The sequence below is a fragment of the Chrysochloris asiatica genome, unplaced genomic scaffold (genome assembly GCF_000296735.1).
Source record: "Chrysochloris asiatica unplaced genomic scaffold, ChrAsi1.0 scaffold00021, whole genome shotgun sequence".
Classification (NCBI taxonomy): domain Eukaryota; kingdom Metazoa; phylum Chordata; class Mammalia; order Afrosoricida; family Chrysochloridae; genus Chrysochloris; species Chrysochloris asiatica.
In genome coordinates, this window is record NW_006408539.1 from 10,400,264 (window position 1) to 10,417,542 (window position 17,279).

Genomic DNA, 17,279 nt, shown 5'->3' on the forward strand with positions numbered 1-17,279 from the left:
CTTGTCAGTTCAAACCCACCAGTTGCTCCTTGAAAACCCTACAGATGGTCACTACGAGTTGGAACCGATTCGAAACACTAATAACAACAATACGTATTATTTCATACCATCAAATCTCGAGTCTGCCAAACTTTATTAAGCACATTAAGGAAGGGTGCTGCTGATGTTGTTAAGTGTTTCCAAGGATCTTACAACGTCACACTAGGAGATGAGAGAAAATTCCATGCTTCTTCCAGCCACGTTACTGGTACCTACTCCTGGTGTAGCACTATAGGATCAGCACTGGACTGCTAATCACAAGGTTAGCGGTTCTGACCACCAGCAGCTTCTAGAATACCCTAGAAAGGTCTCTGAGTTGGATCTGACTGGACAGCATTTAACAACAGCACTGCCTCTTCTGGAAAGCTAAGCCTCTGTGTACACTGCCTTTACTATTCTCCTAATAAAGGCACCTATACCAGGATATGGAGGTTCGGGGTGGGTTCTCACCATGCCCTCTCAGTAGGTATTAGACTGAAGAGCTGGAGAACTTTGTAGAAAAGTAATCCAGGGCTGTGTCCAGTCATCAGTTGTCTGGGTAGCAAAAAGCTCTTGACTAGTAGCCAAAAGGCTACCTGCTGGAACCCACCCAGAGGCGTATCACAAGACAGGCCTAACTGCTTCTGAAAAGTCACAGCCTCGAAAACCCCATGGAGCAGTTCTATTCTGCACACTTGGGGTCACTGTGAGTCAGAATCCACTGGAAGGCAGCTTCTTCCATAATAATAACAGTGACCGTTTTGAGGGTCTCTGGCAGCTATGATGACAACATGCTTTCTTGTTGTCTTTAATCCACTGCATGGAGCTGTAGAGGCACAATGGTTAAGTGCTTGACTTTTCATTGAAAGCTCGGGGATTCCAACCAAATCTATGAGCCACTCCTTGGAGGAAAGATGTCTGCTTCTGCAAACATTGCTGCTGTTGTTGCTAAGGGCCATCAAGTCAGTTCCAACTCTGAGACCTTGTAGAGGGTTTCTGAGGTTGTAAAGGTTTGTGGGAGCAGAACGACTCATCTTTCTCCAGTGTTTATCATACAGAGCCACCTCGCTCCCTCCCTCAAGATTGCTAAGTGCTGTCAAGTCGGTTCTGACTCATAGGGATCCTGTATAGAGTTTTTCAGGAGCTGATGGTAAGTTTGAAACACGCACCTTGAGGTTCAAACGGACCTTATGGTTGAGTGCTTATCTACAGCGCCACACCAGGACTCCCCCTAAAGATTACAGCTATGGAAACCCTATGAGGTTTTTTTTGTTTTTTATCTACTGTGAACTAGGCACTGAACTAGTGACTATTCCTGAAGACTGTGGCATTTACCGAAGCTCCATCGAGGCTCGGTGCCTTGATCGTGTTAAGAATGATGGATCTAGTATCCCAACCCAGGAGAGACTGACACAGAGCCCTATCAGATCGTCGGGTGACATCCCTGTGGGCATCAGAAATAGCCAAGCTTGTTACAGTTCCATGTATACCCCAAACTCTCTGGGAAACATCACCCCTCCTGGGTCCTGCCGCAGTGGACACCCGGTGACCTCCATCTCCAGGGAGGGACCTCCATGACAGGAGGTTCCAGAGTGATCCCACAGGGATGGTGACAGGCCCTACAACACACCTTCCCTTCCGCTCCTCACAACGCAAGGACCAGTGGGCACGTCACCGCCCGACTTTCCCGAATCTGAGAGGCCGGGGTCCGTAGGGCGCCCTAACGCCGCTCCCGGAAGCCCTCGGGCGGCCGCGGGACAGGCCCAAAGGCGGCCACGACAGCCACTTACGCCGGTCGCAGAGAAGTGTGCCCGCAGTACGCAGGGCTGCAGCCATGTTGGTACCGAGGGGAAGTATTCCGGGAGACCTCGGCGGAGCTGGCTTCCTCCCGGCAGTGGCGCGCTCCGGTGTCGGCCCGAGATCCAGAGGCTCGCCCCACCGCCGCCGCCGCGAACCCCGGGACTGCCCACCGTGCGCCGCGCCGCGCCTGCTCATTCGCTGCGGAGCCTAGGCGGGCCCGGCGAAGACACGCCCCCTGCGGACGGCCCGCCCCCCGCGTGGGAAAAAGGCGGGGCTGCGCTAGCACCGCTCTAGCCACTGCCTCTGTTGGGGCTCTGGCCACCGCCTCCCTGGCCACAGACACCAGCAAGGCCAGATGGCCATGGCCCAGCCCTGGCTGCAGCTGCCGAACTGGCCAGGCAGAACCCGCAGGGCAAAGGACATTTCAGGCATTTCTATTATGTCGTGCATTACTATTACCTGTTGTTAAGTGTCTTGAAGTGAATTCGGGTTTATAGAAAAGAGACTCCTGGTGTGGCGCTATTGGATAAGCACTAGACTGCTAACAGCAAGATTGGTGGCTCAAACCCACCAGTAGCTACTTGGAAATCGTATACAGGGTCGCCATGAGTAAGAACCGACTAGGCAGCTCTTAACAACACAGGAAAGAGCAGAACTACCCCATAGGGTTTTCGAGAGAGCAGATCTCTACGTATTTCTTAGGTGGGTTCTAACGTCAGCGTTTCAGTTAGCCAAGCATGCAGTTAACCAATGTGGCCATCCAAGAATTAGGAGCCAGTGTGGTTTGGTATGGGTTTGGGGTTTTTGATGGTTTAATGAAGATGCCCTGGTAGCACAGTGCTTAAATGCTCAGCCTATAACTGAAGGTCAGCAGTTTGAGCCCAGCAGCCCCACTGTGGGAGAAAGCTGTGGCTACTGGCTTCTGTAAAGAATTGTTGTTCAGTACTGTGGAGTTGGTTCTGACTCATAGTGACCCTGCATTGTGTTTCTGAGGAGTGGCTGGTGAGCTTGAACTGCTGACCTCATGGTTCAAACCACCCTTGCAGTCCAGCCTTGGAAACCCTATGGGGCTCTGTGAGTTAAAATCAATTTGATAACAATGAGTTTTATTTTCTGTTTTAGGAGGTTTGTTGTTGCTCTTGTTAGGTGCCATCAAGTTGGTACCGACTCAAAGCAACCATATGCACAACAGAATGAAACATTGCCCAATCCTGGGCCAACCTCACAATTGTTGCCCTGCTTGAGCCCATTGATGCTGCCACTTTGCCAATCCATCTCTTGGGGTCTTCATCTTTTTCTCTGACCCTCCACCATACCAAACATGATCTCCTTCTCCAGCAACTGGTCCCTCTTGACACTATTTCATCTTCCATGAGGGAGACATCCTACATCTGTTCCACCATTTGTCTGTCAGTTTAGGTGATGGTGTGATGGTGAACAGGATTCAGTGAAGCTTCCAAACTAAGACAGGATAGGAAGAAAGGCCTGGCGATCGACTTCTGAAAAATCAGCCAATGAAAGAAGCCCAATGGCTCTGAATGTATGTGCTACATTTGTTTCTATGTTCTCATTCTAATGAATATTTAATTGTACTTCTGAGGAATCTGTACCTGGACCAAGAAGCAGTTGTTTGAACAGAGCATGGGAACACTGAATGTTTTAAAATTGGGAAAGGTGTGCGACAAGGTTGTGTTCTTTCACCATACTTATTCAACCTGTATGCTGAGCAAATAATACAAGAAGCTGGGTTCTATGAAGAAAAACGTGGCATCAGGATTGGAGGAAGACTCATTAACAACCTGCGATATGCAGATGATATAACCTTGCTTGCTGAAAATGAAGAGGACTTGAAACATTTACTGATGAAGATCAAAGATCACAGCCTTCAGGATTGGTTGCATCTCAATGTCAGAAAAACAAAAATCCTCACCACTGGACCAATAAACAACATTCTTATCAACGGAGAAAAGATTGAAGTTGTCAAGGACTTCATTCTTCTTGGATCAACTATCAACACTTGTGGAAGCAGCAGTCAAGTGATCAGACAACATATTGCATTGGGCAAATCTGCTGCACAGGAACTTTTTAAAGTACTGAAGAGCAGAGATGTCAGCTTGAGGACTAGGGTGCGCCTGACCCAAGCCATGGTATTTTCAATAACCTCATATGGATGTGAAAGCTGGACAGTGAATAAGGAAGATCATAGAAGAATTGATGCCTTTGAGTTGTGGTGCAGGAGACGAATACTAAAAGTGCCATGGACTGCCAAAAGAACCAATAGATCTGTTTTGGAACAAGTGCAGCCAGAATGATCCTTGGAGGCCATGATGGCTAAGCTTCATCTCTCATACTTTGGACATATTGTCAGGTGAGAACAGTCACTGGAGAAGGATGTCATGCTGGGTAAGATGGAGGGTCAGAGAAAAAGAGGAAGACCCCCAACGAGATGTATCAGCCAGGTGGCATCATTGATGGCGTCAAGTGTGGCCGCGGTGGTGGGGTTGGCCCAGGATCGGACATTGTTTCGTTCTGCTATGCATGGGGTCGCTATGAGTTGGTTCCAACTTGATGGACACCTGACAAAAACAACAAAGAAATCCTATACAAGGTCGCTATGAGTCAGAACCAGCTCCACAGCACATAACCACCACCACCGCTATTAATAAAGCCAATTGGGAGTGCAATGGCTCTGTAGGCTAAGCACTGGACTGTGAACTACAAGGTCAGTGGTTCTAGCCCACCAACTGCTCTGAGGGAGAAAGATGAGGCTTTCTGCACCCACAAAGATTTACACCCTCTGAAAACCCTGTATAGAGTTGGAATTGACTTAACAGCAACCACAATAAAGCCAATATAAACTCTTGTGTACATGGGGACAAAAAAAAAAAATATATATATATATATTTGTTGTTGTTAAGTGCTATCAATTTGGTTCCAACTCATGGTGACCCTGTGTAGGGTTTTCAAGGTTGTAAATTTTTTGCGGGAGTAGAAAGCCTAATCTTTCTCTCGCAGAGCAATTGGTGGGCTCAAATCACTGATCTTGTGGTTCACAGTCCAGTGTGTATCCTACAGCGTCACCGCGCTCCCTATATATGTGGGGTCCTGGTGTGGTGCTGTTGGATAATCACTGGACTGCTAGCCTCAAGGTCAGCGATTCAAACCTACCATCCACTCACTGGAAACCCTATACAGGGTCGCTATGAGTTGGAATGTAACAACAGTATATATGTTATGTTCTGTCGAATTGGTTCTGACTCACAGCTGGTGGGTTTGAACTGCTGACTTTGTGATTAGCAGTCCAGTGCTGATTCTAGAGTGCCACACTGGGTGTTATATGGGTGTGTGTTCTGGTGTGGCGTTGTGGGCTAATGTGCTGGACTGCAAAGTCAGTTCGAACCCCTAAGTCAGCAGTTCAGTCTCCCCAGTCGCTCCTTGGAAACCCTATACAGGGTTGCTGTGGGTTGGAACCAACTCGAAGTCACTTAACAACAACAGATATAGATAGATAGATAGATAGATAGATAGATAGATAGATAGATAGATAGATAGATAGATCACAGTGGTCTGATAGAGTCACAGGAATGTCCACGATTGGGCAGCATTTTACTCCATGGTGCATGGGGTCACAATGAGTCACAGGTGACTCCACAACAATTAACAACAGATCAGAGAATGTTTTCCTTCAGTTTTCCCATTTGCCTACACAGAGCACAACTGTATAGACCCTGTTTGGTTTTGTTTCCAAGAATACAGAAACGAAGTCTTTTATATTAGACACTCATGACATAATTCTTCAATTCCTCTGTAGCAGCTCTATGTATCTGGGTTTTATAGTTGGGACCAAAACACAGACCTCACACTGCTAACATGAGAGCCTTAGCAAAAGTGAAGGCCCGTCCAGCAAGTGGCTGACTATCTTAGAGCAACAGCGTGGAGAAGTTTGTCATATCATATCTGTTCACCTTAACAAAGTGGCCACCACACCCAACCCTGCCTCAGGGAAGAGCAGGCTCCTCCCTCAGTTCTAGTCATTGCCATTTACCCAACTGGCCCTTAAGTTCAGCGCACCATGGAGTAAGGAAGGTCTCTGCATCATTCATTCATTGAGTAAATATTGAGTGCGTGTGTGCCAGGCGCTAATACATGCATAGAGAAAACAACAATGAATAGAGCAGAGAAGGGACTCACACAGCAGTCGTTGGTATGTTGTTAGGAGCCATCCAGTCGGCTCCAACTCATAGCGACCCTATATACAACAGAATTAAACACCACATAATCCTGCAAATCCTCACAATTGTTTGAGCCCATTGTTGTCACCATTCCTGTCAATCCATGTCATTGAGGGTCGTCTTCTTTTTCAATGACCTTCTATTTTACCAATCATGGTGTCCTTTTCCAGGACTGGTCCCTCCTGATAACGTGTCTAAAGTACTTGAGACAAAATTTCACCATCCATGTTTCTAAGGGGCATTCTGGCCTGTACTTCTTCCAAGATAGATTTACTTGTCCTTCTGGCAGTCTAAGGTACATTCAATATTCTTTGCCAACACAAAAATTCAAGTGCATTAATTCTTCTACAGTCTTTCTTATTCACTGCCCAACTTTTACAAGCATATGAGGCGATTGAAAAGACCATGACTTGAGCTAGGAACACTTTAGTCTTCAAAGTGATACCTTTGCTCTTTAACTTTAAATGGGTCCTTTGAAACAGATTTGCCCAATGTAATACATCATTTGATTTATTGTCTGCTACTTCTGTGAGCTGTGATTAGGGATCTAAGTAAATCAAAATCCTTGACAACGTCAACCTTTCTCTGTTTATCATGACGTTATTTATTGGTCCAGGTGTGAGGATTTTTGTTTCCTATCCATGGAGGTATAATCCATACAAAGACTGTATGTAGTCTTCGATCTTCAAATCCCTTTTGTTTTCAGCAGGAAAGGTTGTGTCATCTGAATATCAAAGGATGTTAATGAGTCTTCCTCCAATCCTGATACCATGTTCTTCATATAATCCAACTTCTCAGATTATTTGCTCAGCATACAGATTGAATAAATCTGGTGAAAGGATACAACCCTGGCACACACCTTTCCTGATTTAAACCACACAGTGTCCCTTTGTTCTGTTTCAATGACTGTCTCTTGGTCCATGTACAAGTTCCACATGAGCACAATTGAGTGTTCTGGAATTCCCATTCTTGTCAATGTTATCCATAGCTTGTTGCGATCCACACAGTTGAAAGGCTTTGCATAGTCAATAAAGCACAAGTAAACATATTTCTGGTATTCACTGCTTTCAACCAAGACCCATTTGATGTCAGCAATGCTATTCCTTGTTCCGTGTTCTCTTCTGAATTCTTCTTGAATTTCTGGCAGCTCCCAGTTAATGTTCTGCTATAACATTTTTAAATGATCTTCAGCAAAATTTTACTTGTGTGGGATATTAATGATATTGTTCAATAATTTCTACATTTTTTGCAGTACCATTTTGGGGGATGGACACAAATGTGCATTTCTAGTCAGCTGGCCAGGTAGCTATCTTGCAAATTTCTTGGCATATGCTAATGCATGTTCCTAGTGCTTCATCAGTTTGTTGAAACATTTCAATTCGCATTTCATCAATTCCTGGGGCCTTGTTTTTCACTAATGTCTTCAGTGCAACTTGGACTTCTTCCTTCAATACCATCAGTTCTTGATCACATGCTACCTCCTGAAATGGTTGAACATCAGCCAATTCTTTTTTTTTTACAGTGACTCTGTGTATTCCTTTCATCTTTATGCATCATTCAATATTTCGCCCATAGAAGCCTTCAAGTTGTAAGTCAAGGCTTGAATTTTTCTTCAGTTCTTTCAACTTGTAGAATGATGAGCATGTTAGGAGTTGTTGCTGTTGTTGTTATGTGCTATCAAGTCAATTCCAAGCCATGGGGGTGGGGGGAAGGAAGGTGACCCAATGGAATGCAGAAATCATCAAACAATACTATTAATATCACAAAACCAGTTGCAACCGTACAACAGAGAACTGCCAGAAACTCAGAAAACCTTCAGATTCAGAAGAGGACACGGAACTAGGGATACTATTTCTGACAAAAGATGGATCTTGGCTGAAAGCAAAGAATACCAGAAAGATGTTTGCTGTTGTGAAGTGCCATTGAGTTGGTCCTAACTTATAGTGACTCCGTAGTGCGTTTCCAAGAAGTGGCTAATGTGTCTGAACTGCCCATCCTGCAGTCCAGCGCATTATCCTGAAGTACTTAATTGATGGTGCAAAGGCTTTTGACTGTGTGGGTCATGACAAACTATGGATTACATTGCAATGAATGTATATACCAGAACACATCATTGTGCTCATGAGTAACCTGTATATAGATCATGAGGCAGTTGTTCAAACAAAATAAGGGGACACTGAATAGTTTAAAATCAGTAAAAGTGTATACCAGGGCTGTATTCTTTCACCATACGGATTCAATCTGTATGCTGAGCAAATCATCTGAGAAGCTGTATTATATGAAGAAGAACGTGGCATCACGAATGGAAGAAGACTTATTAACAACCGTTGATATGCAAATAATACATAATAACTTGTTGGGAGCGAAGAGGACTTCAAATACTTATCTTCAAATCTTCAAATGTAGATCAAAGACCACAGCCTTCAGTATGTATTTCACCTCCATATAAAGAATACAAAAATGCAGGCATCTGGGTGGACCAATATATAAAATGGTAAGTGGAGAAAAAAATTGAAATTGTCAAAGACTTCATTTTGCTTGAATCCATAATCAATATTAATGGAAGCAACAGTTAAGAAATCAAGCAACATATTGCATTAAGCAAATCTGTCTCACAAGACCTCTTTAAAGAGTTCAAGAGCAAAGATATCGGTTTGAGGATTAAGGTAAGCCTGACCCAAGTAATGGTATTTTCAGTAGCCTTACATGCATGTGAAAGTTGGTCAATGAATAAGGAAGACTGTAGAAAAGTGATGTATTTGAGTATGATGTTGGAGAAGAATATTGAAAGTACCATGGACTGCCAGAAGAACAAAGAAATCTATGTTGTAAGAAATACAGTTAGAATGCTTCTTAGAAGCCAGGGTCATAAGGCTTTGTCTCTCATACTTTTGACATACTATCAGGAAGGAGCAGTCCTTGGAAATGAACATCATTTTAGGTAAAGTAGAGGATCAGCAAAAAAGAGGAAGACCCCAAACAAGATGGGCTGGCACAGCAGCAGTGGGTTGTAGCAACAATTGGGAGAATGGCATAGAATCTGGCCGTGTTTTCTTCTGTTATGTACAGGGTCACTATGAGTCAGACTAGCAACCTAGGTTTCTGAAGAGTGGCTGGTGGGTTGGAACTGCTGATCTTTCGGTTAGCAGTCCAGTGCTTATCCTACAGCACCATATCAGGACTCCTTATGTTAAGAGACAGGAAATAGAAAAATATGTAGCATTTTCAATAATGAGCATTAGAAATGAACAACGCAAGGTGTGGAAGGTGTGCAATTTGAAACAGATAGGCCAGAAAGTCCTCACTGACGCTCATTTGGGCAAAGACCTAAAGGAAGAAAAATGGGCAAGGCTGGTAGAACATTCCAGACAGGTGGGGTCTAGATTGAGTTGACCTCCAGTTTCTTGTAGCTAACAATGTGTGTTCTCTGTTGAATTCATTTATTTGTTATTAAAGTTAGTCTTCCTTATGGTTATACAACTCATGTAAAGTATCATTCAATGGTGGCCTTTCAGATACCTACATAATCTTCAAAGTCAAGCTGGAATCATTACTTTGCGAAATAGCAAAGTGTACTCCAAACACCAAACTGACTTCCTATGTTGTTGTTGTTAAGTGCTGTTGAGTCGGTTCCGACCCATAGCGACCCTACATAGGGATTCCAAGGAGCAGCTATGAGCTTGAACCATTGACCTTGCAGTTCAAATGGCTTTGCAGTCTGGTGCATTAACCCACAGCGCCACACCAGGACTCCCATTACATTTTACTAATTCTTTACTCTCATAACTCTATCTGTTTGAATCCTAGTGTGGTGCTGTAGGATAAGCACTGGACTGTTGACAAGGTCAGTGGTTCAAACCCACCAGCTGCTCTTTGGAAACCCTATACAATATATCTATGAGTTGGAATGGACTCGGGAACACTTAACAATAACAACAAAGTCTGAAGCAATATCTTGTAATTAAACTATATAAAAAGTCTCCATGATTTGAAATGATGTGCTGGAAGTTTATACAAGACCAGAAAATAATACGTCAAGGGTGGTTCTGTCAGCCACCTTGAGAAGGTTCTGGATAAGTCACACTCCTGCTGGGGGGCAGATAACAGGGTCTGCCAGTTCCTCCCAGGGAAATGTTCATGATGGTGATGAGGCTTCAAGGTGACAAATCTCCAAGAACAAAATCAGCTCTTGTGATAGGTTAAATTTAAATTGAAAAGAAAACGGATCTGATCAGAAAGGAAAAAAATATTTAGCAAAAGTTCAATGATTAAATATATCAATAAGTTGCTATTGCCATTGTTGCTGTTGTTAAGTGCCGTCGAGTCAATTCCGACTCACAGTGATTCTGTATAGGGTTTCTGAAGAGCAGCTGGTGAGTTTGAACTGCCAACCTTGCAGTTCAAACCGACCTTTTGGTCCAGTGCTTATCCTACAGCACCACACCAAGACTCATACCAATATGGTGATACTTCAAAAATGAATTAACACTGTTTCAGATTTTAATCTCATTTTAATTGTGGTTGTTTTTTTGTTTTGTTTTAAACTCATTCCAAATTCCTCATTTATGAAACCTCCTGATTAAGACTCAGGTTATAACTGAAAACACAGCCCTTAACTCAGAAATTGTGGACTCTAGAGGCTAAGGACCCCCTAGGGCATAATGGTTAAGAACTGGGCTGCTAACCAAAAGGTTATCCTTTTTTTTTTTTATCTGCCCATGGCTCCTTGGGAGAGACACTTGGTGATCTGATCCAGTAAATATTTCCTAAAACCAAACCAAACTCACTGAATCCCTTAAAGATTTACAAACAAAAAAAAAAAATTCAGATCCGTTACAATGCCAACCCTGCAGGGCAGAGTAGACCTACCCCAGAAAGTTTCCAAGGTTGGTGGTGCTCTGAATGTTGGGCTCCTAACTGCAAGGCCAGCAGTTCAAACCCACCAGCTACTTCATGGAGAGAAAGATGACATTCATTCCTGTAAAGATTTACAGTCTCAAAAATGCTACTCAGAGTCACTGGGAGTTGGAATCGACTTGATGGCACTGGGTTGGGTTTGGGGTTTGCGTTTTGGGTTTTGGAATCTTTATAAGAGCAGACGGCCGCACCTTTCTCTCACAGAATAGCTGGTGGGTTCGAACTGCCAACCTCTAAGCAGCCAAGTGCTTAACCATTGTACCACCAGTGTTCCTCTTCACAAATTACAGCCTAGAAAACCCTCTGGGAGCAGTTCTACTCTGTTGCAAGGAGTCACTGTGAGTTGGAATTGACTCCACAGCACCTAACACCGCCACTAACAAATAGACGGTCTTCCTCAGAAAATCAGAAAACCTCTAAAAAAGGCTGAAGAAATGTTCAGAATGTGAGATTTGTACATATTGATATTCTTTTTCTGACTTACATATTTGCACCCAGCACATCATCAACCCCCTTGGCAAGCTGAGGTCTACAGGCACATATCTGGGCATACGCAGATAAGCGACACTGTTGTTGCTCGGGAGCAGGCTTGTCTGAGCCTGGGTGACTTCATTAGTGACTAAAGCCCTTGCCTATCACAGACAGCATTGCCCGAGTCCAGCTTGTGAGTCCAAAGAAAATGAATTTGTAGGTTTCATCTCAATGCCCAGAAAAGGAGGAGGGAGAGGAATCCCCTACTTCATTATTTGTCCTGATTGGCACCTCAAAGCTGCACGACTAAACTCTGTGTCCTTAATCAGAAAGAGAAGCAGAGCTGGTGGTGTTGCAGGGGACATGTGGGGGCTGTGGGGGGACGGTATTCGGTGACTCTGTGTGTCAGAGCAGATGGTGAACTATAATGATTACTCAGAGAAATCGGATTGGTTCTCCCCACAAGTACAACATGCCTTGACTTACCCTTGTCAACCACACAAAGCCTCAAGACCACTCTCATCTTAGTCCATCTGCCCATAGTTTCTGAGTGCCTACCGTAGGGAAAACATGGCACCAGGCAAGGTGGAGGATAAGAAAATAAATGGGAAACAGATTCTTCTGCCAAGCAGTCCGTTCATTTTTCAAATACCAGGGAGAGTCCAACTTGTGTTATACACTGGGCCGACCACAATGGATTGATCAGTCTCTAACTTCTGTCTAGAATCAAAACAACAGCGAGTTAAACCTATACAACATGTCAGGGACAGCTAAAGCCCAGGAAGGAAACTAAAGGGAGGGAGGCACCAAGTTTGATAAGACTTGGTCTTTCTGCAGAGGGGAGGCTGACAGAGACCTGAGGGCATGGGGAGCCTCCCTAGGGCAGGGCTGTGACAGCAGAGGGCCCAGAAGAGGCTGGAGCATGTTTGAGGATTTTGAGGGTCAGCAGGAGTCCCTGGTTGGTGCGTGGCTGCTGATTGCAAACTTCACCACTTTATAAGATGACTCTTCTCCGGGCAGGTGGCAAGCTCCCTTGTCCTTTGGGCTCATGGGCCAGTTGTCTAGATCTTTTTACAGAAGACCCCTTAATGCATTTTAGGGATGGGTTCAGATTCGTTCATTTTCTGAAAATTCACGGAGCTGCACTCTTATGTATGAATGTCATACTTCAATAAAACATAGAAAACAACAAAGCCCCCAGTGCCTTTATCTCCCATCTCCCATCCCTAACAGAACATCTCTGGCTTCTTGATGCCTACAAGTTTTCCATTCACACTCAAGTTTTGTGGGGGAAACATGACATTTAGCCATAAAGCTGCATGTTTATTGTTATGGAGTAAGAGGTGATGAAAGTGAGAGCTCATTTCAGGCAGGCAGGATGAAGGAACGTCTTTTCATCAAAGTGGTATGAGAACTTGCACCAAGTGTAGGGTTGGAGCATTCTGACTGTGGGGAGCCACCGTGGCGACAGGCCATCATTGGCCACTCCACAGCACATGGGAAAGGCTTTGAGATAAGGTGGGACTAAGGCTTTGGGCCTTTGCAGGCCAATGGAAGGCATTGGTGGACATACAGTCATTGAGATTATAGGTCATCAGAGAAGAGAGGCAGGGAGACCCAGCAGGAGCCAACTGCAGTCCATGTAAGAGGGGAGAGAAGAAAGCAAAGAAGCTGTAAGGTGTTGCAGAAGCAGAGAGAGCAAGAACAAGCAGCTGATGCTGTACTGGGATCAGAGAGAATGGGAGATTGAGTAACTCAGAGGTTTCCCATCTTGGTGATGCTGAAATAAAGAAACAATTAACAGGAGAGGTAGTTGCAGACACAGATAAGGGTTCAGATATGTATACTTAAATGTCCACCATACATTCTCTGAACAGGACAGTATGTGATTTGGATACAATAAGGTGTTTGCATAACATCCAAATCACATAATGGCTGAAGTCACACAACTTGTGTACAGTGGTAGGTCTGTGCCCAGGGCCTGTCCTCTGTGGTTATCACACCCTTCTCCGCACTCACAGAGCTTCTTGCTGGGAAGAGAAGGGCTGAAGAGGGTTTCTGACCCAATGGCACTGATGTCTCTCCCCACTTTTGCGGTTGCAGCGGGAAGGGCTGAAACAAGCTCAGAGCGAGGGTCTGCATCCTTCTGAACTCAAGGGGTTTCCACTCTGAGACCCCCACCTCTGGTCAGAGAGCTAAATAGGGGTCCCAGATGAAAGGCACACTTTCAGGAGGCCTAAGGGAAGACAGTGGTCTCAGGAGATGGTCAGGAGTCACTTCCTGCCCTGCTCTTCGAACTCCTCCTTTATTTCCACCATCAACATAACTATCATCTCCACCTTCCCCCAAGCCTGAGGTCCTCTCCCAGGCACAACCAGAGGAGAAGCAGGCTGACCTGGATCCTCAAACATCCGAGAAGTTGAGATGCAGAGAAATAGCTCCCGGCCCCATTCTGAGCTGGAGCACAAAAAGTGTCACCCTCTCCCCAGTCAGACATTCCTGAGGTGGGGAATGAGAGTCTTTCCCAAGAGAGCCAAGTGTGGGGACAGCTTTAGGCCAGAGGCCAGTTTGGATTGGCTTTTGGGCCCAACATGAGGGCTGAACCCTGCACGCAGACAAGGAATGCCTGGTGAATGATGTTCCTGCTGCAGGAAGCCCTACAACCAGCAGTGGCCAGGGCCTGGCTAAGGCCATGGACGGGTCCAGGGCCAGGGCTTCAAGGACCAGCAGGAAGCCATACTGCTATGTGATGTGAGACAAGAGCTCAAAGCACAACTCACTGCCACTGGATCACCAGCGCATGTACACAGGCTATGCAGCCAGGCACCAGAGGCTGCACATGGGTGAGAAGCCACAAACCTGCATCCAGTGGGACAAGGCCTTCATCCGGAGCTCCATGCCTAACCAGCACCTGCACACCCACAACCCCTAGAGGCCTGGCAAATGCAGTGAGAGCTGCACATGGGCGAGAACCTGCAGCAAGGCCTTCAACCAGAATCTGCATCTCAGCCAAACCAGCGGAACCATGACTGGGGGTGAATGGGGCAGCTGGGCAGGCAGGCAGGGACAGTGGTCTAGATAAGGTTCCATAGGGAAGGACTCCTGCCCGCCCTCTCACACAGCCACCAACTCTGCATTGTGTGTCCCCAATAGGTCCTTCCTGGTTGTTGAAGGACAGCAACCCAAAACCCTGTGAGACCAGAGACATACTGGTAGATCTCTGATGGTGCTTGCTACTGACATTTTATTTTGTTTGATTTGGTTTTAACCCCAGTATTTTGGAGTCCTGGTGTGGTGCTATAGGGTAAACACTGGGCTGCTAACCATAAGGTCAGCAGTTCAAAACCATCAGCTACTCCTTGGAAACCCTATGCAGGGTCACTGTGAGTTGGAACCAACCCAATGACACTTAACAACAACCAATGTTTTAAGTTACAGGAAGAAAAAGCAGGTAAAGCTATCCAACAGTAGGATTCAATGACTAGGATCGGAATGATTCAATAAATGATTCATTTGTTTGTTCTTCATTTTCATTCAAATAAAGGCCCCTAGTCCTGGCGTGGCACTGTAGGGTAGGCACTCGACCTTGTCTATAATTTTTTTTGACATTTGTCCTATTGTTTGGTCAGTTTAAACGGCTACGTCAGTGGTTCAAAATCACCAGCCGCTCCTTGGAAACCCTAGACAGGGTTGTTGAGTCAGAACCAACTTGACGTTACATAACAATAAATGATCCGGGTGCATGGATGTTGTTTCCCGCTCTCCCTGTGACCATGAAACCTGTCCTCCATCAGCTTTCACTGTGTTTTTGAAGTTTAGGCCCATTTACCCAATTCAAATTTTGGCTTAAATTCTTCTCAACTGAACCGCTTAGTTGCATCCAATTAGAGCTCATTTATGTTTTTATTTTCTGCTTTTTACCCAAGTTAACAAGTGTCCACCCTCCAGCCAGTAACCCACTCTCCTTCCCTGGTAACCATCGAAGATTGTCTTTCAGTGTGAAAACGTTACCTTTTCTAACAGTGGTCTTAACATCTGTCCTTCCGTGTCTGACTTATCTCACCCAGCATAAATGACCCCCGCTTCATCTCTTATAAGGCATTTCTCAGGTTGTTGGGAACCCTATACAAGGTCACTATGGGTCAGAACCAACTCGACGGCATTTAACACAATGACTTGGTAGCATAGTGGGTTACAAGTTGGGCTACTGCAAAGTTGGCAGTTCAAATCTACCAGCTGCTCTGCGGGAGGATAAGGTTTTCTGCTCCTGTAAAGCTGGAACAGTTTCACAAACCACATACAGGGCCACTATGAGTAGGAACCAACTCTACAGCACACAACCACAATCACCAATGGCTGATGGCAAGCATTTCTTCATGTTTCTTGGCTGATTGAATGTCTTCTTCAGTGCATTGTCTGTTCATTTCCTCTGCCAATTTTTAAATTGGATAATCTTTTCCTTGTTGAGATGTTGAAGTTGTCTATAAATTTTTTTGACATTAGTCCTTTGTTTGGTGTCACTGCCAAAACTTTCTCCCCACTCTGTGGGTCCATTCACATTCTCGCAGGTATTTTTCATTTACAGGCCAGATATAATGACAGTGCCTCATTTTCATTGGTTCTTTAACTTAATTGAAAAATAGGATAATAGCTAACGTGTCTAAGACTAACATGAACACAATTACACTAAAGACAGAAGTAGGACCTACAAATTTAATATTTTAAAAATAATTCCACTTCATTACCACTTAATATTAGTTACTGTTGTTAAGTGCAGTCGAGTTGGTTCCAATTCAAAGTGACCCTGGATAGTTTCCAAGGAACAGCTTGTGGGTTTGAACCACTGACTTTGCCTTATCCTACAGTGCCACACCAGCACTCCATAATTTTAGTAATACCTACAAAATTTAATATTATCTTGCAGATGACACAACCTTGCTTGCTGAAAGTGAAGAAGACTTAAAATATTTACTGATAAAGATCAAAGAGCACAGCCTTCGGTATGGATTATATCTCAATGTAAAGAAAACAAAAATCCTCACCACTGGACCAATAAACAACTTTCTTATCAACAGAGAAAAGACTGAAGTTGTCAATGACTTCATTATTCTTGGATCAACCATCAACACTCACGGAAGCAGCAGTCAAGAAATCAAATCAACTCATTGCATTAGGCAAATCTGCTGCACAAGACCTTTTTTAAAGTGTTGAAGAGCAAAGATGTCAGCTTGAGGACTAGGGTGCGCCTGACCCAAGCCATGGTATTTTCAATAACCTTATATGCATGCAAAAGCTGGACAGTGAATAAGGAAGACCAGAAAATTGATGCTTTTGAGTTATGGTGTTGGAAGAGAATTTTGAAAGTGCCATGGGCTACCAAAACAATCAATAGATCCGTTTTTGAAGAAGTGCAGCCAGAGTGCTCCTTAGAGGCCAAGATGGCCAAATTTCGTCTCTCATACTTTGGACATATTGTCAGGAGGGATCAGTCACTAGAGATGGATATTATGTTTGGTAAAGTGGAGGAGGATCAGAGAAAAAGAGGAAGACTCCCAGCAAGATGGATTGGCCAAGTGGCAGCATCAACGGTCTCAAGCATGGCACAATAGTGAGGTTGGCCCAGGATCTGGCAATGTTTCATTCTGCTGTGCATAAGGTCATTATGAGTCGGTACTGACTCGATGGCACCTAACAACATGCAAATTAAAAGTGCAGCTGAAGAGAATGAAAACAAGCTCACGAGAGCCAAAATATGACCTTGAATATATCCCACCTGAATTTAGAGATCTGAAGAAATTTGATACATTAAACACCAAAGACTGAAGACCAGAAGAGTTGTGG

General features: G+C 44.6%; 1 protein-coding gene across 1 annotated transcript in view; it reads right to left on the reverse strand.

Moving 5' to 3' along the window:
- Window positions 1-1,869, reverse strand: part of FECH (ferrochelatase) — a 43,419-nt gene extending 41,550 nt beyond the window's left edge. Inside the window, exon 1 of the mRNA XM_006837517.1 lies at window positions 1,809-1,869. Within this exon, the coding sequence (XP_006837580.1) occupies window positions 1,809-1,854 (46 nt within the window). The 5' untranslated portion in view covers window positions 1,855-1,869. The remainder of the gene's footprint in view (window positions 1-1,808) is intronic.
- Between the last annotated feature and the right edge of the window lie 15,410 nt (window positions 1,870-17,279).